The sequence below is a fragment of the Ursus arctos genome, unplaced genomic scaffold (assembly GCF_023065955.2).
Source record: "Ursus arctos isolate Adak ecotype North America unplaced genomic scaffold, UrsArc2.0 scaffold_2, whole genome shotgun sequence".
Taxonomy (NCBI): Eukaryota; Metazoa; Chordata; class Mammalia; order Carnivora; family Ursidae; genus Ursus; species Ursus arctos.
Window position 1 is genome coordinate 14,612,048 of NW_026622874.1, and position 23,349 is coordinate 14,635,396.

Genomic DNA, 23,349 nt, shown 5'->3' on the forward strand with positions numbered 1-23,349 from the left:
CGCACCAGTCATGCAATCCACAATTAGGGACAACATCGTGCCTATATTGTGCAGTAGGAGACCCACCAGCTACAAATATATCAAAATTCCTAGCATTTTTTGACTACCATCTTTCTGTTGCCTTCTGCTGGGGAAAACAAAGAAGAAAGGAGGAGGCTTCAGTATTCAAATACTGCCAGATCAGCTGTGAACTCGCAGAGTGGTCACCCTAGGAATAGGAGGAAATGGGTACGAAGACAGGCGGTCTTTGAGGTTATCAGAACCCCCAGCAAAAGGCGCGGCTACTTCCTGAGCCACACCGGAACCTTTGGGGGGGCTCTATGGGTTCCAGAGGGAACGGCTTAGGAACAGGACTACTTCCGCTGCTGAAGAGAAGAGAGGGGTGGGGAGGAAATAGCTCAAGGATCTGCATCCTGCTTGCGCTTGCGGCGGCTGGGGAGCAGGCAAAGAGGGGGCGGCGGGTAGAGGAGGCTGAGGGGGCGGCGGCAGAGGAGAAGAAAGTGACTGAGCCGGTAAGTTAGCCGCCTTAGAGCAGGGGACAGTGGACAGCGCCAGGGGTTTGCTTTGCAAATCTTGTTCTAAGTTGCTGAGCTGTTCGGTGGGGTAGGGGGCCGTGCTCGACCGCCTCCTGTCAGTCCATGCGGAGAAGGGGCTCTTGGGCCGCTGGGGCTGGGCCTCGCGGGGCACTAGACTGCGCGGAGCTGGCTGACAGCCCTACCCCGGAGCCCGGGGAGCACTGGGGTTCTCACCCTGGACAGCTTCCCTAGGCAAGGGCTGCAGTTCGGTGGGAAGGAAATGGGTACTGTGCGTCCCATTTAACTCTCGGGACCTAACGAGGTCTTGCCAAGTGGGTGGTGGACATTGTTTCGGGCACTGAGGGAAGGGCTTGTAGGGAGAATGTTAGTCTGGAACCAGACTCTGCCTTGTTTGTGCTGCCCGGCAGTCGGAAGCGGAGTTGTTTTTAAAGGCAAATGCCGCCCCCTGCTTCTGTCACTTCTGGACAAGTTAAAGCTTCAGATCCGTTGTTAAACCTGCCCGATCTATCACGTCAGTACTGCTGTGGATATCTGGTAAATGTTCTGTAGGTATACTTGATGGTGAGATCAGAGTTAAATGTCTTAAAGCACTTATTGAAGAGAGACAGGACTAACCTAGCAATCAGGACTGTATAGCGCACTTTCCCTCTCTTTCCCTTACAATCGTTTTAGCATTCCGTATCCATATCCAGAGTAAGGATAGTTATCTTAAAGACATTAAATAAAGGTTATGTTATGAATTAAGACTTGTGGTATAATATAAAATTCTTCATCATCGAACGAAATGATTATATAGAGATTGTTACTGGAAAGATCAGAAATAGTTTTTTATTAAGTTACTGCTTTTCTGTTGTCTTAGGTTCGGCTTTAGAGTGTGGTGAAGGGTACGTTTCATGGTGCATGGAAGGAAAGCCAATGCGCAGGTAGGCTTTTAAGAAGAAAACCTTCGGTTTCACTGATTGAAATTCAGCACATAATAATTCAGGACTTCATTTAATTTTTTTTTTTAAGTTTTCAAACTTCACCAAATTCTGCTTGGAACTAATGATTCTTGTTCTAAAGTAAATAATAACTATTACCAGGAATTAATCACTTTTGAAATAAGGGTCCGGTATAGTACTTAAATTTCTAAAGGGCATTCTGAATTTTATGTAGTTACTAACATTTAAATTTCGCTTTTTGCATGGTAATTTTTGTGATAAATAATTGTTAAGTATAATATGATAGTATATGGGTTCATTAGTCTTCAATTACCTATAGAATGTAAAAGGTTCTGTTGCCATAGAAGAAGAATTTGTAACACACTGTAATGTATATCTAATTATGGTTTTGGTTATTTCATTGATGATCAATAATACATTTGTTCTGTGAAGTAAAATAGCTGCATTGCAGGAAAGATTGTTGAAGGACTAAAAAAAGTATTGGACATAATAACTTAGCCCATAGAAAAATAGGAGAGAGTGTAAGAAAATATAGACAATTATAAGCCCCCCCAATTCTAGAATTTAGTAGTGTTTTTTCTTAATCTTTTCTAACAAATAGATCTAGAGTCCTTATCAAAACAATATCAGCCTAGTTCTATTTCTTTGTTCTTTAAACTCATTTTACATTTATTGAACTGTATGTAATCATTTGTTATTTAACATCAAAGAGAAACAACTCTGGCAGACCCTTTTAAGAGAAGAAACATTTCATTATGGGGATATGACTTATGACTTAGAAGCAGGAGCAAGAACCAGAATATCTTTTTCCAAATCTGTTACTGATTTTTTGATTGACCTTGAGCTATTCACCTTCTCCGTGCCCCGATTTACTTTTCTAATGTATCTGACCAGGATATTGGGAACTAATGGATGCTTGCAAGTACTTTGAGATCTCCAGATGAAAAGATGTTATGGATGTAAGAAATGTCATTATCTTTTTTGTATCTAACTCCATGTAGGAGTAATATTTGACTGCGAAGTATATGAAGAAATTAACAGCAAATATATTAAATGCCTTACCACTTCATCCTTTATCATGGTTGCATAAACCACTGATTGCTTCTCTTCCTCAGCTGCCATAAATGTCATATCTTATGTAATTGCTAAAATAAGAGCTTATTATTTTTTAAAAAGGGAAGGCACAGCGTGGGAATGTTTTTGGTTTATCAGTAATTTCTGTATAAAATATTCGCTTAATCATTCATACCTACTCTTTTTTTTTTCTTGTTTTATTATATAATACTGCCAGTTATTCAAAATCAAGTTCGGGGGGTGCCTGGGTGGCTCAGTCAGTTAAGCATCTGCCTTGGGCTGGGGTAATGATCTCAGGGTCCTGGGATCAAGCCCCACATTAGGAAAGACAGGACTAACCTGCTCAGCGGGGAGCCTGCTTTTCCCTCTCCCCCCACCCCTCCCCTAGCTCGTGCTCACACTCTCTGTCTTTAATAAATAAATAAAATCTTTTTTTAAAAAAATCAAGTTGGGGAATTCTGGTGGCATTAACTGTTAAACTATAGCTCTTTCTTCATCACCATCACATGGCCAGAGCCCAGACTACCATTGCCCTCTGATTTAATTTTACTTTGCTTATATTAAGTCACTTTTCCTTGTTGGGCTGTTATTTTTGCTGCTGTAGCCCAGAAGGCAGTCTCTGTGAAGTAATGTTGGTTTTACACTTAGCTACTATTGGACAAGCTTTGAATGAGAAGTAACTATATATTAAGATCTTTTGAATACATGTTCATTCTCCCTACTAGGATGTAAGCTCTTTGAGTCTCATATGGTCTTCCATATGTTTGTACCCTGGCACCTAATGATTACTGAATAGTAGTTTAAATGACTACACAGTATCTGCAGTCTTCTCCCCTGAGTGCAACCTGCCAAAAAATATGAACAAGAGGAAGATTGAAAACTATTGTTAACGGTATTCTAATGCTTAATTATAAAGTTTTATGAAATTAGTTGACATCTTATTAGTAAAGCTTCATTGCATTCATTTATTTAACCAGTCATTATGTGTACAGATAGAAAATTTGAAAGATACAGTAAGATTTTCAGTGAAAAATAAGTCTCCCAATGCTGACCCCAGCTCCTAGATCTCCTCTTTATAGGCCACCACTATAAACAGTTTCTTACCCGTTTTTCATAGATACTATAATGCATATACAGTTATATATAGAATATCTCTCTTTGTGGAAACACTAATGTCAGTATATATGCACATTCTTCTGTATCTTTCTTTTTTCACTTTCCACATTATTTTGTAGATGGTGACAAATACATATAGACCCCCATATTCTTTTTAATAGTTACATAGTATTTCATTGTCTGTAGGTGCAATGGTTAACTAGTCCTTTTCAGAGACATTTGAGTTATTTTGCTGTTACAACCAGTTCTGCAGTGTCTGTCCTTATCGTGGTTTTTGCCCAATTGTGTATGTATAGAATAAATTCTTAGATATAGAGCTGCCCAAAAAGTATATGTGTTTTTAAATTTTGGTAGATATTGACAGATTTCCTTTCTGAGAGATTATTCCAATCTGTATTCTCACCAAAAAAATGTACCTGTTTCCCAAGATATTATTTTTTTACCATTTATTTTCATTTAGAGATATTAAAATGTTTTTCAATGTAGTTATTTCCTCTTTCCTTAAATAGAAACAGGAAACTGAGCCTGATTTTATTAGGAATTAGTTTATTCATTTACCAAACATTTATGCAGTACTTGTTATATGCCTGTATACTGCATATGTACAGATGAAGAGATGGAAAGACATGTAAATAGACATCATGATGCAATATGAACAGAATTTTAATAGATATGTAAACATAGAGAAAGGAACTTATGCTCTGTAGAGATGAGAGTGTCACAGTGATGGCGTTATTTGAGCTGGATCTTCTAGAACGCATAAGGTTTTGCTTTAAAGTCAAGAATGTACTTTAAAAGATAAGAATTTAGGGGTGCCTGGGTGGCGCAGTCGTTAAGTGTCTGCCTTCGGCTCAGGGCGTGATCCCAGCGTTGTGGGATCGAGCCCCACATCAGGCTCCTCTGCTGGGAGCCTGCTTCTTCCTCTCCCACTCCCCCTGCTTGTGTTCCCTCTCTCGCTGGCTGTCTCTATCTCTCTCTGTCAAATAAATAAATAAATAATCTTAAAAAATAAAATAAAATAAAATAAAAGATAAGAATTTAAAGAAGGAAGTTAATTAAAGACACCCTAAACAGAAGGAACAGCGTGTGCCCCCCCCCCCAAAAGACACCAAGATCTGCAGGTATGTGACATGAATGGAGTGGCAGGTATATCTGAAGTGTAGAGTATGTGGAGGCAAAAACGTGGAAACAGGGAAGAAAAATCATAGAAAATCAGGCTGCAACCATGGGAAAGAGTTTGGCTTTATCCTGTAGGTATTTTATTTTTATTTAATTAATTTTATTTTATTTATATTGTTTATTTTAATAATTAATCAATTTTATTTTTATTGTATATATCATATAATTTTAATAATTTTAATATCTAATAATTTATTAAATTTCTTTATTTTATATAATGAATATACTTTATTAAATTATTTATTTATAAATAATTTAATTAGTATTATTATACAGATCAGATTTGTTCTTGGGGCTGATATTTGGGAAGATAGGGCATGGACTAGAAAGAGGGAAGAAATGATGGCAAAGAAACTAATCTAAAGGAGTTGTGATAGTTTAGATGAAACCTGACAAGAACTGGAAGTAGATCTATGGCAGTGGAGAAGGGGGTGGACTTGAGAGTTGTGTAATAGTAACATCAGAAGGATTTGGTGAATATAGAGTAAGGAAGAGGTAATGCTGTAAATGACTCTAAAGATTTCAGCTTGGGAAACCAGGTGCTGCCATGATGAAATCAAAAATATGGGACGAGGAACAAACAGGTTTCACTAAGCCAAGAATAGTTTCTCTTTCATGCACTTCAAGATTATTATGGCTATGAAAGAGCCAAATAGAGATACCAGCATGTAATTGGAATATGGGTTTGGGGCAAGAGAGAGCAGTTTGGGCTGGAAATTTAAAAAAAGAAGAAATTTTGCATCAGCGGTACACAGAAGGTTCTTGAAGTTGTAGGCTTGAATGAAAGTAGAACAGAAAAGATGCCAAGGACAGAACCTCAGAGAATACCAGTGGTGTTTAAGGTGAGGCCTAAGAAAAAAAGCCAGTAAAGACTCTAAAATACATAAGAAGCTTAACGTTGTTTGGGTCTTGTTTTATTTCATTGTATCTAGAGTTTTTATTGATAGTTTTCACTCATGGTGAAGATTAGTTGAGCTCCTTGAGTTCAACCTCAAATAACAACAACAACAACAACAACAAAATCCCATTCAGATCTCATATCTTCTTTTTTTAAGATTTTGTTTATTTATTTGAGAGAGAGGGAGAGAGCACAGAGGGAGAGTAAGAGGGAGAAGCAGACTGTCTGCTGAGTTAGAAGCCCAACATAGGGCTCGATCCCAGGTCCCTGAGATCATGACTCTGAGCCGAAGGCAGATGCTTAACCAACTTAGCCACCCAGGTGCCCCCAGATCTCATATCTTTAGAATTTCCTATTTAGTCTAAAATGTATGTTTAAAAACAGTGGCATAAGATATACCTGCTGATTTGACTCTCCCTTGGTGTGGCATGGACTGTAGGTTGGCTTGAAGAACACCTCTTCCTCCTTTCCTTTACTATATAGAAACAAGAAAATGAAATATTATGCTTAGTATTGTCATCTTTGCATTTTGGGATGGCTGTATGACACAGTGCTGCCAATAAAATGTCAGCAGAAGCTGCTAAGAGGTATTCTAGGAAAGCTTTTGCTTTACTGACATAAAGGGAGACTAGCTTGCTTGCATGTTCTTCCTCCTTAATCTTGCCTTGATTGGGGGACCCAGGCACCCAATACTGACAGTCATTTTATCCAATAAGCAGTGATTAAGGGGTTAACAGCCTGGCTGTCTGGTATGGAACCAGGTATAGGAGAATGTAGTGCTAGTGGGTGCCCTTCTAGTAAGCAGAGCTGGCACTTTGAGATGTTATTTCTGTGTTAAGGATTCATATATTCATATCTGTAGCTCTCTCTATTCAAGTGTGTTTAGGACTTTAAATGATGGTCAGTTCAGCTGAATCCTTTCTTTTTTTTTTTAAGAGAAGGCTGTTAATTTCCAAATTAAAACAAAATTTTTGAAGTATAAAAGGAGAGATGTTCATTTAGGTAGGGAGCACAATTCCAGGCTAAGAAAGGATTCTGCAGGTTTTTGGAGTAGAAGATAGAACTTGATTATGAATGCTTTAGAAGTAGAGACTGTGTTTTCTAAACTTTTTATTGTCTTTAATTTCAAATTATATTAGCCACTTGCAGAAGATGGCTTTTTCCTCAGTTAAGAATATTGCCTTTGGAATGGAAGATCTAAGGAATATGTGACAGGATAGCCCTGAAATTTGAAGGTGACTTACACATTTTGGGTGGGTGGAAATGTTATTTACTTAGGGGGGGTACCAAAATTTGTAACATTCCTTTGGTAAACATGAAGTATATTTAAGATACCTGATTTGTTCTTTGGTTTACCTGCACAGGATTTGGTTTTTCTACTATTACTTTCGGAGATACCAATATTCATGGAAATTACCCATCCTTTTACCTAGCCCATATTTCCTAAATTCTTGTAACTTTGACCTTCATTTACTTTGGCAGTTCATTCCTACTCTCACTGAGAACAACTCTGTCTCTGAAATCATAAATTCTCATAACTTTTTTCCTAAACATAACCTCTGGAATGCCCATTCCATCAGTTCTTTGATATAGTCACAAACAACGTGCCTTTGGCCCTTCTGTTTTCACATAGTTCACTTCTGCAACCACTTCAACCATTTTCTAGCCATCACTCAACTCCCTAGATTGTCTGTGGCATTTCCCAACTCTTTGATTAGTGCAAGCGTTTATATTCCCCGATTTGGATTGTTGATTACTGCTGGATGAAACCAGCCATGGGATATTTGTGCTATTCTGATCAGAGTCTGTAATATTATTTGAGCCAACATTGTTCTCCAACAGTAATTCTGAAGGTCCCTGGGTAATGCTTACTCATTCCCAACATCAGCTGTGTCACATCTTCACCCATTCTCGTGATCCTGTCACTGCTCCTCTCACTGGCAGCAACTTCGCAGAAAAAAATAGGGGCCATCAGGTATGAACTTTTCTAAGCTCCTGATGCCTTCTTACCACAAAATAAATGTATCCATTTCCACCTTATTTTCCTGCCCCATTCCCTTCCTCTAATCTCTTATGTAAGCCCTTCTACGTTTTGTCTAAGAGTCATGCCTCTGTATTTTGGTTCCATACACTTCCACTCTTCAAGGATCTCACTCCATTATTTATTCTTTCCCTTTTATATATATATATTTTAAGATTTTATTTATTTATTTGACAGAAAGACAGCCAGCGAGAGAGGGAACACAAGCAGGGGGAATGGGAGAGGAAGAAGCAGGCTCCCAGTGGGGGAGCCCGATGCGGGACTCGATCCTAGGACTCCGGGATCACGCCCTGAGCCGAAGGCAGGCGCTTAACAACTGAGCCACCCAGGCGCCCTGCTTTCCCTTTTATATTTTTAAGTTTCTCCCTCCTTCTCGTTCTTCACATCAGTATATATCATTTTCCAGTCGTCCTTAACTTCAAACTGACATAGTCCTGGATGTCTTTTCTTTTCAGAGGCAAGCTTTATTCTAGAAGTATTCCATACTCGCTGTCACTTTCTTTACCTTCATTGACCACTGCCATTGAATACCTCGGGTTTTATTGAAACCTTAGGGATAATGAAGTTTTTTGGCCATTCATCATTTTCTTACTGGCTCTCCCTCCTTAGATCACAACCTGCCACCATTTTTATCAGTCCCCCTTTCCTTTCCCTTCTCTCTTTCTTCTAAATTACTGTTACTTTATTATACTGAGCAGTTTAGTCTCTTTGTTACAGTCCTGGTTTCTCTAGAAAAGGTTAAAAAAAACAAAATCTTATATCTTTAGGTAGTTCATATAAATGTGGGGCACAGCTTCACATAAGACAAAGAGTGTTGGGGACTGTGGTGAACTAAGAGTACAAGCCCTCCTAATGATACTCAAATTCAATTTCAGTTTCTTTTTTTTTATTTTTAAGATTTTATTTATTTATTTGACAGAGAGAGACAGCCAGCGAGAGAGGGAACACAGCAGGGGGAGTGGGAGAGGAAGAAGCAGGCTCCCAGCAGAGGAGCCCGATGTGGGGCTCGATCCCAGAACACTGGGATCACGCCCTGAGCCTAAGGCAGATGCTTAACGACTGCGCCACCCAGGCGCCCCTCAATTTCAGTTTCAATCTCAGAACAAACAAACCAAAATCGGCAGGCAAAATCCTTCTGATGGACTTTTATCATTCCAGGGGCCCTCACCTTGCCTTTTATAATTTAAAGGTCTAAATATTTGTTTTCTCAAAAGCACCATCTGTCTCTGTAAATGTTGTTCTTTTTCCCAGAATGTAAAAGAACAGTAATTGAAAATTTTTAATAGCAGTTTTTTTTCTTCTCTCCTTATGTAGAGATTGAAATGTAGTAATTATAATTTCTTAAACTGATTCCATAATATCTGATGCCTGCCTTACAGAATTTTTTAGATTTATTGACATTTTGGTAAATGTTAATCCTTCTTGTTTTATTTGATTTTGTATGTTTGATAATGATGCTTTTACTTTTTTTCCCCCCTTTATACCTGCATTTTGAATTATTGCTTTCTCCACTCTGTTATTTCCCTTCACCTTAGGTCAATATATTCTTTTTGTAAAAACTGACTTCCACTGAAAAAGAGATTTTATTTTATTAGTCAGATTCTATTAGCCAATTATTAGTCAAACTTTAATGTGTGTTAAAATGACCTACTTGCTAAATGCAGATTCTAGAGTCATACCACCAGAGATTCTGATTCTCTAGTACCTCAGGAGCCTGCATTTTTTTTATCAAACACCCCTGTATATCTGGTGTCAGAGAAACACAATATTTGAAAAGTTAATGTAACAGCCTAATAGGAATTGGGCAATCAGTGAATAACAGTATCTTCTTCTCATATTTTCACTTCATTTGAAAGAAAAGCCACAAATTCAAGCCATATTTTTTAAATCTATCAATACCATGTTTAGAAAATCTGATAATAGGGGCGCCTGGGTGGCACAGCGGTTAAAGCGTCTGCCTTCGGCTCAGGGCGTGATCCCGGCGTTCCGGGTTCGAGCCCCACGTCAGGCTCCTCCTCTATGAGCCTGCTTCTTCCTCTCCCACTCCCCCTGCTTGTGTTCCCTCTCTCGCTGGCTGTCTCTATCTCTGTCAAATAAATAAATAAAAAATCTTTAAAAAAAAGAAAATCTGATAATAATGGAGGAAGACCCTCTAGATACAAGAGTATTTGGCCAGTCAAAGCAAGGGGAAATTTCTATATTCAAATTTAGGGTATGTGGCTGATTTTACTGTTTCTCATTTTAACTACCATGTTTTTGGTACCAGAATGTTTTGGACTGAAAGTCCTGACTCAAACTGGTTTAATCAACATGGAAACCTTTTATTTACATAACAAGAAGGCCAGAGGTAGAGTGGGTTCCAAGGTTGGTTGATGCAGTGGCTTAATAATAGCATCTTGGACTCAAGTTCTGTCTCTTTAGTGTAGCTTGTGCAGTATCAGCTTTATCCTAACCTAAAATTGATCTTCCATCCCACTACCACCTACCAATGTAGAATGCTACATTCTTCTTGTTAATGCCTTGCAGAAGAAACTCCCTAAATCATGAAATATGTCTGTTCCTATAGTTTGATGACCAGCTGAGGTAAGAGCATGCCATCAGCTGATTGATTTGAGAAAATTAAGGCTTCATCCTTAAAAGCTGGGAACATGGTCATCTTTCTCTGAAGCACATGGCTAGTAGAGGAACAAAATCAAGGTTATGTTTAAGTTTGAGAAAATTGACAGTAAAATATATTAGTAGAATTCATCTTGAGGGGTGCCTGGGTGGTGCAGTCGTTAAGCGTCTGCCTTGGGCTCAGGGCGTGATCCCAGTGTTCTGGGATTGAGCCCCACATCGGGCTCTTCTGGGAGCCTGCTTCTTCCTCTCCCACTCCCCCTGCTTGTGTTCCCTCTCTCGCTGGCTGTCTCTGCCAAATAAATAAATAAAATCTTAAAAAAAAAAAAAAAAAGAATTCATCTTGAAGTTATGCTTTTCATCAGTGTTAAAAGAATAAAAAATCTGCTAAAGTTATTAGCAGATCTTATACCCTTTGGTTTTAGAAAGACTGATTCTTTCCCAGAATTGACAGAGTCATTTTGTGGAAAAGGCAGAAGCTCTGTTTGGGCTCCCTAGTTTGCTAACTGTGAATGGAGTCCAGAGTAATCCTTTCACTTGGCTCCTTCAACCTTAAAATACATGCAGATTAATCTTGCAAACTAAGTTAATAAAAATGTTATTTGGGTTCAGTTTCCTTTTGTCTGTATTTGTAATATCATTAGTTCAGTATTGGAATAGAGAGCCACAGATTGAAAAAACAAATAATTTGAGATCTTCTAGTTTTTCTAGATGAATTTTTACTTGAACAATAAAGCTTACTGCCTTAAGGTTTAATTAAAACCTTTTGTAGCGTTCTCTCCTGGGGAGCAATTGACACCTCAGTTTACCATCCCACCCCCCCCCCAGGGTCTTTAGAATATTTATTCCATCAGACTCCAAACAAAGAAGTTGTGAATATAGATGTGACAAGGTGTGAACACAGTCTATTTCTAGGACCCTTATTATAACTTCCCTTCAGAAGGTGCCCAGAAAAATGTACCAAAAAAAACCCCCACTTTTCTGCAGTTAGAATCCTGTGGATGTAATGAGAATAATGGAGGATATGCACTTAAGTTTTTAAAAGTACACATTTACAAAAACAAATAGCAGAACCATTGGAGAAATAATTTAGTGTATAGAATTAAATATGGCTTCTAGAATTAAATACTACTTCTCAGGACATCTAAAATGAGGTACTCCTTAAAATCTCAGCCTACCAGTAATCCCTCTTCTCATTTCTTCTCATTCTCCTAAAAGGGCAACATAGTCCAGCCATGTGGCAGTGTGCTTGCTTTTTTTCTCCCATCTAAGAATAACAACCACATAAATCAGATTGCCAGAGTCATTTCTATTTCAAATACTCAATCCAGTTGCCCAAGACAGTTTGGGATAATAAAGCACTGACTTTGAAGTCAGAGGACCTACATTCAGACAAATCCCAACACTGTCACTCCTTATATGGTAAGTGTAATTATCCCTACATTACAAATAATGAAACTGAGGGTCAGAGAAGTTAAGTAATTTGCCTGAGATTGTACCTAATAAATGATGAAGGTAAGGTTTGAACCTGGCTACAAGTTTCCCTGGCTACAAATCTGGTTTCAAAAGAATTAGACAAAACTTCGGGGCTTATAGTCTATTTTGTCAGGAAGAAAAGCTGAATTCATTTAATAACAATTTAATGAACACTAAATCCAGGTATTGAGGTATAGCAGTGAGCAAAAAAAAAAAAAAAAAAAAAAAAAAAAGGCCTTGTTCTCATGGATCTTATATTCTAGTTGGGGGAGAAAGCCAATATATTATGTCAGTAGGTAATATATTTATAAAGAAAAATTAAATAAAGGGTATAGAGTGGTAGGAATTAAGAGATGCTATTTCATATAACATCATATTGGGGAGGAGGAATTACCTCTGCCCTTCAAGATCCTTCTAGCTAGACTTAGAATCAAATTAACAATGAGACAGATTAACAGGAGGAAGTCAAATTTAATAGCCTACTTTGGGGAAATCCTCACAGACATGGAAATTCCTAAGATAGGCAACGAGATACTTATATGAGCTAAGGAGAGGGGTAGGGTCTGAGGGTACAAAGAGGAGAAAGACCATTAGCAGAAGGGAAAGGTGTTTGGAAAACAAAGCTGCCCTATTTATGTAGATAAGTTTCTTAGGTAAAGAGAAATCTGTTACCAGCTCTCTTCCTGGTAAAGCAGACAGTTGAGGAGGAGGTAAAGAGCTTTTTCTAAGTCTGCTGGGTTTGGGTTGCTTTTAACTCAAAATAATGTTCATGCCAAGGTAGCCCATCTTGGGGTGGCCTGCCTTTGGCCCTACAGTGCTCTGGTAAGTTGACATTGGAGCAGAGATCTGAAAGAAATGAGGGAGTGAACTCCATAGTTACTTGGGGGAAGAACCTTTCAGAAGGAAGGGATAAGGCTCTGAAGCAAGAGAAGTCTTGGCATGTCCCAGAAAATAGCAAGGAAGTCTGTGTGACTAGAGAACAATGGGCAAGAGGAAAGCAGTAGGAGATAAATTCAGAGAGTTAGCCAGAGGAAGAGTCATGTAGATGTTGGTAAGCCTTATATGCTTTGTTTTTTACTATGAGTGTTTAAAGCATTTGGAGCAGAGGAGTGGCATAATCTGACTTTTTTTTAAAGATTTTATTTATTTATTTGAGAGAGAGCGTGCGCACACAAGGGTAGGGGAAGGGCAGGGGAGAGGAGGAGGGAAAGGGAGGGGAAAAGAATGTCAAGTAGACTCTGCACTGAGCGTGAAGCCCAATGCAGGGTGGGGTCCCATGACCTGAGCCAAAACCAAGAGTCTGACGGTTAACTAACTGAGCCACCCAGGTGCCCCATAATCTGACTTTTCTCAAGGATCACTTAGGTTGTTTAGAGAAGAGAATATAAATTGGCAAAGGTAGAAGCAAGAAGGCCATTTATGAGACTATTATAATACAAAACAGAGTGAAAAGAGACTGAATTAGGGTGGGGCTGGTGAAGATGTAGGGAAATAGTTGTAATCTTGATATTATTTGGAGGTAGAATGACAGGATTTGCTGGTGGATTGGATTTGAGGGTATGTGGAAAGGAAGGGGCTCCAAGAAGAATGAAATTGCTTTTTATTAATCTGAGGAAGGCTAGGTAGAGAATCGAGGACTCCATTCTAGATATATCATTGAGATCTGTCTAGTTTATGTGATAAGAGACATTCATATGGATCCAAACTGAGAACTTCTCCGGGCAGGAGATAAGGCTCTTAGTCATTCACATATGGTTGATGGGAACCATGAGATTAGATGAGCGCCCCTAAGAATGTGTATAGAGAGCAGAGAGGATAGAATTTTAGAGAATGTCCACATTTAAGAATTTTTTGCAAGTTTGCAAACCAGACCTCTGATAAGAGTTTATAGATTAGCCATTGTTAAAAATCAGAATCTATACTAATACAGTCATAATGGCACATTTTTTTTTTTTGCTATGGTATACTTTTAAATGAAAAAGTAGATATGTAGAAATTAACTTCCGTATATTGTACTTGGGCAAAATAAAAAATTGTTTATATCTGAGTTTAACAGTACTATCTTTATGTACATAATTATGGTTACAACAAAACCATTTTCATTTCAGCGTGCAATGTCAGTATTAAAATAGGAATTTTTGAATTTATCATGTCTTTAATGGTGGTTCTTTTTTAGTAGAAGCTTGATTTTACCACTGTCAACCATGTGATTTATTCTTTCAGCATCTACTATGTACAAGGCATCTTTAAGCACTGTGGTTAAAGCTTCCTTGATTGTTTATGTGGGTGGTAAAAAATTATTCTTTAACTGCTCAGTTTTTTTAAGTCTTTAAATTGTCAAGCATAAACAGTGCTATTTCTACCAGATGTCAGGAATTATGAACATTTTGTATTCTAGAATACAGAATCACCTGTGGGCTAAGGCCAAGCATAGAAAGATTGAATTGTAAGTACTTTGGAAAAACAGGTTGCTGTTGGAGAAAGAAACAACTGTCTGCTTTGCTTTCAGGCTGTGCCTTTGTAATGTAAATGTAATTTCTTTTTCCCAAAATGTCCTTTTTCTATTCTTCTTCCCAGGGGACTCTTTCAACACAGCTGTTACGTTATACTGTAGTTCTTGTAAGTGGTACAGCTTTAGGCGTAGTAAACTGATACTGTTCCTTGCAGGCCAGATGTTAGACTATCTCAATATCGTCATAGATGATTAAGTCTGTGAGACTCACATGCGGCTGACCTAAAACCCAGTAATCAGAATGTTGGAGCCACCTATCCCCCTTTTAAATAACATGATATCTTTGGAAGAATTATTCATCAGAAGACTGCTTAATGAATATAGAATCAGAAACAAATGTAATGATCTGGACCATGGGTATAGGATATTTCACTTAAGTTCCAGAATAACCCAATTTAATATTCCTACTTTACAACAAAAATACATAACCTTGTAGTAACCTTGTAGCTTATACCAGTTAGATCTAGAATCTTTCTGGTATAAACAAATACTTTATTGATTTTTGCCTTCCTGACCACAATTCGTATCCTGGTTGCCCTCTCTCTGGTTATTCATGTATCTCCCCTTCTCAGTAGTTAGGTTCTCTGATCGCCTCTTTCTATTCCTTTGAATTTTTCTCAGTTCAAGCAAAATGCTTTGTAAATTATATGCAATTAGTAAATATTTGTTTAAAAAAATAATTACCATTTTAGAGGGGCATAGATTCTCTTTTCGCTGCATGTCAGTAGATGCAGTGTGGTGATTATGCAGATCCAAATATCTTCATTACATTTGTCAATTCAAGATTGTGGCATTTATCTGGCAAGTTAACCCCTGAATTTCTGAAATACAAACATAATATGTAAACTTTGCTTCTCTTATGTATTATCTGGAATAAATTTTTAAAAGGTAATAAGCCTTTGACTGTATTTTATTAGAAATGTTTAAAGATAATTAAGAAAATTTCTTAGACTATCCCAGTATTTTTTAGCTGGAAAAGACTTAGGTTCAATTTTGTTATGCTGTTTTCCTCAAGCTTAACATTCATTTTGTAGGCCTCTTACCAAGTTAGTTGATTCTTCTGATAGTTCACTGGTGAAGTTCTTTATGATGACTGGGCCAAATTAATCTGCATTTATTGCAACTTCCTGGGCTTTTAAAAAAGAGTTGTACAGAAATTTGGGTGTCCATAAGGGAAAAAAACTGAAAATCTTATTTTGAATTATTAAATAATTCTGCAACTTCCTTTTCTCCCCAACTCAGCAGTCACATCATTCCCAGTTATCAAATATTCTTAGTGCCCCAGGAGATAGTTGTGGTTTATCCAGGAGCATCAGGAGACCTGTTCTGCTACAGAAAGGAAAGCTTCATGATTTTAGCACGTCACCTAACCAAATCAGTTTCTTCATCTGTTAAAGGGAAGTATTATGCGAAATGACCTGATCATCCATTCTGTTTCAAATCTCAGTCTCCATTCTTCAAGCTAGGTAACAGATTATGCCAAGCAAGGAAGGATGGTTTTCATATTTAAAGACTTCTGGAGAACATTAACATGTAAAATTTACTAACACATATATACCCTGATCCTGTGATGCAATGTGTATCAAATTTGAGAAATTTACAGAGCTGCCACCCTTTTTTTTTTCAGGTCCCTTTTTAAAGGAAAATAGTTATTACAGCCTCTCAGGAGTGTGTCCTGTAGTACCATTAGGGTAACATGTACTTAAATGTGTAAGAAATGCCCAACTTACAGACTTCCAGAGTCTTTGCATAAAAGTAGCTTCCCAAGCTCAGCCATCACCCCACCCAAAAGCCACCAAAAACAACAGCAGCAGCAAATCCTAGATCAATCCCAAAATGACACATATTCTTTTCCTCCTCCTTGTACCTCTTGGCCCTTTTGTCTTGGGACTTCAAAACTCAGGTCAGAATTCTGTGTCAGTGGCTTTTAAACTTATTTGATATCATACAGCCTGCAAAGGGACCTGATTATACTAATGTATATGAATTTAAATGTTTATAGAACACATAGTTGAAACATATTGAACTAAAAGGAATGTACGCCAATATTTTTTCTTTTCTTATATTTCATTTTTTTAGTGCTGCTTGTGACACACTGGATTGATTTTACAACTAAACCTAGCCCCCATTTACAGCACTCTTGCTAAAGAAAAATACAAACCTTCAGTCAATATAAAATTAAACTTTTAGAAAAGTATTTATTTGTAAAGTGAGGAGTGTCTATTTATGGACCTATACATTTCTTTTGTAATCATAGTAAACCTTTACTGATTCTGACTGATTTGGCAGGAACAATTGGACGTATGTAGTACTTTGGTGGGGGGGGGGGCAGAGGGAGAAGGGGAGAGAGAATCTTAAGCAGGCTCCATGCCCAGCACAGAGTCCAGTGCGGAGCTTTGATCTCACAACCTTGAGATCATGACCTGAGCAGAAATCAAGAGTCGGATGCTTAACTGACTGAGCCACCCACATGCCCGCGATGTGTGTAGTACTTTTAAACGAATAAGGCTTCTTGTCAGATTTAATATCTCTAGGCCCAAATTAATCTAACAAAATCTTTGTCTAGGCTCATAAGAGTCCTACTAAATAAAAAAATATTTCACCTGCCATCTTCTTTACCACTTTTTAGTTCATAAACTATGAGGAAAAGATTTCTAAGTAAAGATAAACTTCAATCCAGACTTGGTGGATTATCATTAAATTTATGTAAATATTAATTGAAGTATATCAACTCAGATTTGATTTCTTTTCATTTGATTTCTTTTTTTTTTTTTTAAGATTTTATTTATTTATTCGACAGAGATAGAGACAGCCAGCGAGAGAGGGAACACAAGCAGGGGGAGTGGGAGAGGAAGAAGCAGGCTCATAGCGGAGGAGCCTGATGTGGGGCTCGATCCCATAACGCCGGGATCATGCCCTGAGCCGAAGGCAGGCGCTTAACCGCTGTGCCACCCAGGCGCCCCCTGATTTCTTTTAATTTGATTTCTAATATGGATAATCATAACCACCTTATCTGAAAGGAATATAGGTAGTTCTATTACTAGGATAGCTACAATTTAAAATTGTTAACACGTAGCAAGCCCTGAGCTGAACGCTGTTAGGTACATTATCTCCTTTAATCTTTGCCATATGGGGTAGGTACTTACCTATTTTAGAGCTAAGGAAGCTGGGGATTAGGAAGGATAAGTAACTTGTCCAGTAATTGTCAGCTACTGGCATTTCAACCCAGGTCCATCTGTTACACAGCGTGCTTTGAAACTTTATGCTAGCTAATGACAGAGTAGCCATAGTACCCAAGTGTCAGAGCTGTTAGACTTGGGGAGAAAAATAAAAGAAATCTTAATTTAAGGTATGGTAAAATATTTTGAGACATCTATGGTTGGACTAAAACTTATGCAGAGAAGAGAATTTTAACTCATTTCTCCCTGCGAGTGGCTTCTAAAATATTTGGTTTGATTTTTTCCCCTTTTTTACAAACTAATGTGATTACATAGTTATTTACTATATTTCCTTGCTTATAAGACCCATAACTCATTTAATAACTTTTTAGAAGTGTAAATATTGCATTAAAGGTATGTAAAGCTTTTATTAGCTGATGGTCTAACATGTATTTATCCATATAATCAATACCTAAGTTTTCTTGAATATCACAAAGTTTGATTCTAAGCTTTCCTCTCATTCACAGACCAAAGAATGTCCTGAATTATGTCTGGCCATCAGCAATTATCTGTAGCATCCCAGCAACACACTAGTTTTTGTAACCCGGGCTTGTGGTTTGTTTGTTTGGTTTTTTTTAGTTTAGTTTGTTTTTTACTTAACACCATTGTGATAGCCTGTATAAACTATGAAAACTAGGCATCTTAGAATAAAGGAAATATAGTACTATATATAAAGTTAATTTGGGGGGCCCTGGCCTCATTTTTCTAATCTTTTCATGCAGCATGAGCTATAATATTATATAGCTTTTGTGCTGAACTGGAGAGAAGGCTAAAGTATTATATGATGATGAGAAATAAACATTTCTGTGTTTTAGAAAAATAAGAATTATCAATATTTTGGTTAAACCAGATTAAGGAATTAAAGTCTATAGGTCTGTTTTGTGCAGAGAGAATAATTTACAAGTGCTTTTCATAACTTTTTATTAATATATTACAGGTAGTTATTAAAGATGTGGTCCAAGACAGTCTAGTCTGAGTACTTCTGAGATGAAAAAAGAATTGTCCTTTATTTTGTGGGAGTACATAATGAAAGTGCTCTGATTTGGGATTAATGTTTGTTCTTCAGAAGACTTTAAGGAAGTTTATGAGTTCTAGCATTCTTAGAAAGGAAGCTCTTGGGAGCTTAGTTCTGCCTTTTGATTACCTGCAGGTTTCCCTATCTCTTGACTGTGAACACTTTATGACAAGAGTGAGTTTCTAATAATATTGCCATCATCTTTCTTCCCTTCTTCCCCCATGCCTGTAGGTGTACCAACATTCGACCAGGAGAGACTGGAATGGATGTAACAAGCCGCTGCACCCTTGGAGACCCCAATAAACTGCCAGAAGGGGTTCCCCAACCTGCCCGCATGCCCTATATCTCAGACAAGCACCCTCGACAAACCTTGGAAGTGATTAACCTTCTGAGAAAGCACCGGGAGCTCTGTGATGTGGTGCTAGTTGTGGGCGCTAAGAAGATATATGCCCATCGAGTCATTTTGTCAGCCTGTAGTCCCTACTTCCGAGCTATGTTTACAGGAGAATTGGCAGAGAGCCGTCAGACAGAAGTAGTGATTCGAGACATAGATGAGAGGGCTATGGAACTACTGATTGACTTTGCATATACCTCCCAGATAACTGTGGAAGAGGGCAATGTTCAGACCCTTCTGCCAGCTGCTTGCCTTCTTCAGCTGGCAGAAATACAGGAAGCCTGCTGTGAATTCTTAAAGAGACAATTAGATCCTTCTAATTGCCTGGGCATTCGGGCTTTTGCTGACACACATTCATGTCGTGAGTTGCTAAGAATAGCAGACAAGTTTACTCAACATAACTTTCAAGAGGTGAGTTGTACTTGGTTTGAATGCATTCATAATGCATTGGTCAGGAGAGCAATATGAGTTCATGTTCTGCTAACTAACATGTACCTGTTTGGATATTTACTGCTGATTCTAACTCATAATACCAAAGAAATAAGTTGTTATAAATTCTAAGCCTGGTTTTTATTTTAGAGACCAATTTTATGTTCTGTCAACAAAAGTTAAAGTTTAGGGATTTGATTCTCCCTAGCCATATTAATAAACTAGTTTATAAGTCAGAATACAGTTTATTAATTCATTAGGAGACCAGTGTCTGATAGGATACCTGGTATCAGTCATTTGCATGAAACATTACCTTCCTTATTATATGGATTGTTCAGCAGAATAAATAATAAATCAGCAGTTACTTGGAGAACTAACAATCAGAAAAAATGAAGTTACATGTATATGAAAAGAATGTTTCATTAAATCTGTTATTTTTCATTTATTCATTTATTTAATAAATATGTGAAAAGCTGTTTCAGCCACTGTGCTTGGGAAAAAAGTCTGCATATAGTGAACAAGATGCCTTTGAGTGTCTGTTCTCATGGAGGTTACAGTCTAGCAGGGAGGATAGCCACTGAATGCATAATTCCACAAATAATTAATTACAGTTAATAGGTGCTAGAAAGAAGCCTGGATGATTTCACGTATTACAGAGAGATTTAACCTTGGTTCTGGAACAGCCGATTGCAAAATTCTGAGACATGAAAAAGCATAACTAGGTTGGGAAACTGAAAGAAACCCAGTGAGACCCAGAGAGCAAAAGGGAGGGTGTTATTACATAATGATTTTCCAGAAAGAACAGAGCCCCATTACACTGGAGTTAATAGACCATGTTAAGAATTTGAAATTCAATCTTAAGAGCAATAGAAAACCATTAAAGGGCTTTAAGAAAAGACATGGTCCCTTTTGCACTTTAATAGCACTCTTCTCCCCACCACAATAACTTCCAATGGATCAAAGATTTAAAAATACAAAATGAAACCATGAAAATATTAGAAGATGACATGGAGCAATTCCTTTTTAATCTTGAATTGAGAAAGGCTCTTCTAATTGACTAACACAGAAGGCAGAAGAAAATATTGATAGATTTGACTACATAAAAATAAAAACAAAACAGTAACAAGATAAAAGCCCAAAACAAAGTGAGAGAGAGGGGAGGTGCCTGGATGGCTCAGTTAATAGAGCATGAAGCTCTTGACCCTCAGGGTTGTGAGTTTGAGCCCCACTTTAGGTGTATAGATTACTTAAAAATAAAATCTTTTGATGCAACTATCCCAGACAATAATCTCTTTAATACAGCAAGAGATCTAATTGGTCAATAACCTAGACCAATGATGTAACCAAAAAGTTGGCAATAAAATTTGGATTGCCCTTAACATATGAAAATCTGCTGCAGGTTGTTCATAAACACAAATTAAAACTATACCAAAGTACTATTTTTCATTTCTTAGATTACAAAATTATAATCTATCCGATTACAAATATCTAGAAGTTTGATTCCACACCCTGTTGACAAGGCCATGGAGACAAGGTAATGGAGCTACATTGCTAGTGTGAATATAAATCGATACAACCTCCTTGAAAGGAAATTTGCACACTTTTTCACACTCCTTGACTCAGCATTCCCATTTCTGGGAATTTGTGCTACAAATGTACTGGAGAAAGGAGCAGTTTGAGGAGATGAGATCATGGGTTTTGTTTTAGATATACTCAATTTGAAACATCTGTAAGATGTCTAAATAGAGATACTGAGCCAGGCCACTGTTTTTGAGCCTTTTATCTTAGAGGTTAGACTGAGATTAAAATTTAGGAGTCATCAACTCATAATAATGAAACTATGATGGCTTAATCTTTTAAAGACAGGATTTAACCCAGAAACTATAAAAGATTGATAAATTTGATTGCATAAAAATTTAAACCTTTTTTTATAATAAAGCACCATCAGCAAGGTCAAAAAATCAATGCCAATGAGATCACCGAGAAGGGAGAGAGAAGAAAAGAGCCTTAAAATTTTTCCAACATTGAAGGTTGGTTAGTGAAAGAGCAACTGGCAGAGGAAACGGGGAATAACTAGAGAAGAGGAAAACCAGGAGTGTGAGATCATGAAATGCAATGGAAGGGATTTTTTTTTTTTAAGGATGAGCAAATTATATAGATACAGATATAGATATAGATATACACACACTAGTGTAGCCAGGAAGTTTCCAAAAACTTAGATTAAGGCCATTGGCCTTAAGAATTATTAAAACATTACCAACATTTTGGTAGAGAAGGTATAGATCAGTGGAGCTGAAAAGAGTCCAAAAGTTGACATTTAAAGTCAGTGGAGGAAAGTGGAATTATTTAATAAATGTCATTAGGAAAATGGTGATTTGGGGGGAAAAATAAAGATGGAATTCCCAATGGATGAATAATTTAAATCTAAAAACGAAATTCTAAAAGTTCTAGAAGATACCATTAATTGGCTGGTAGTAAAAATGACCTTTCCAACCAGGACACAACTGAGAAGCCATAAAGAAAAATTGATAAATTTGATTGTTTAAAAATTAAGAATTTTTGTTCTTTATAACAACAATAACAACAGTAGCACCATAAACTAAATCAAAAATATCAATGCCAAACTCATACATGGAGCATACATGACAGAAAAAAGCAATAATTCCCATAAAAATCATACAAATACAGTGAAAAAAACATGAAAAACAATAGAAAAATCGGTAAAGGGTATGAATAAGTAATGTGTAAAAAGATATTCAAATATAAATAAACATATGAAAGTTTAATCACCCTTACACATAATTAAAGAAACATACATCAGAACAAGATACCTGTGGTGCCTGGGTGGCTCAGTTAAGCATCTCCCTTTGGCTCAGGTCATGATCCCAGGGTCCTTGGATCCAGCCCTGTGTTGGGCTCCTTGCTCAGCCGGAAGCCTGCTTCTCTCTCTCCCTCTGCCTGCTGTTCCCCTGCTTGTGCTCTCTCTCTGTCAAATAAATAAATAAAATCTTAAAAAAAAAAAAAAAAAGAAGAAGAGCAAGATACTATTGTTAACCTATCAGGTTGGAAAAACAACTTTTTAATTTTATTTGGAAAAAAAATCAAATTTACAAGAAATTATAAGAAAAAAAACCTTCCATATATCCCTTAGCAAGATTACCGTTTGTTAACATTTTGCCACATTTGCTTTACCGTTCTCTCTCTGTTATATGAAATATTTTTCTCTGAACAATTTGAGAGTATTCCATACATCATATTCCTGTACTCTTGAACATTTCAGTATGTATTTCCTAAGACCAAGGACATTTTTTTTTACAAAGAATTCTTTTACAACAGTTCATTTATCAAATTCAGGAAATTTAACATTGATTAAAAACATTATTTAATCCATAGTCCCCATTCCAGTTTCACCAACTGTCCCAGTATTGTTCTTTATAACAATTTTTTTCCAGTCCAGATTCTAGAGCAGATGATTGCATTGCATTTAGTTGTCATGTTTTTTGAGTTCTAGATAATCTGTAGTAGTTCCCTCCACATTTAAGAGCATAGGCCACTTGTCTGATGTTTCCTCATGGGTAGATTCAAGTTACACATTTTGACAGGAGTACTACGTAAGTGATGTTTTGTCCTTCTCAGTGTATCGCAGAAGTATATGGTATCTATTTGTCCCATTACTGATTATGTTAACTTTGATCACTTGGTTAAGTGGAGTCCCCAGAGTTTCCTATTAAGTTATTATTTTGTAATTAGTAAGAACTTTTACAGAAAGGTGCTTTGAATCCATGTAAATATCCTATTCCTTATCAAGCTTTTACTCACTTTCATTCACATCCATTGATAATTTCTGCCCAAATTAGTTATTACTATGATGGTTGTAAAATGGTGATTAAAAAAAATTCCCTCT

At 37.2% G+C, this 23,349-nt stretch overlaps 1 protein-coding gene across 1 annotated transcript in view; it reads left to right on the forward strand.

The window, feature by feature from the left end:
* The first annotated feature begins 355 nt into the window (after positions 1 to 355).
* KLHL20 (kelch like family member 20) overlaps positions 356 to 23,349 on the forward strand; it is a 59,796-nt gene continuing 36,802 nt past the window's right edge. The window contains exons 1-3 of the mRNA XM_057315471.1: positions 356 to 512; positions 1,396 to 1,459; positions 18,854 to 19,427. Coding sequence (XP_057171454.1) covers positions 1,437 to 1,459; positions 18,854 to 19,427 — 597 coding nt within the window. The 5' untranslated portion in view covers positions 356 to 512; positions 1,396 to 1,436. The remainder of the gene's footprint in view (positions 513 to 1,395; positions 1,460 to 18,853; positions 19,428 to 23,349) is intronic.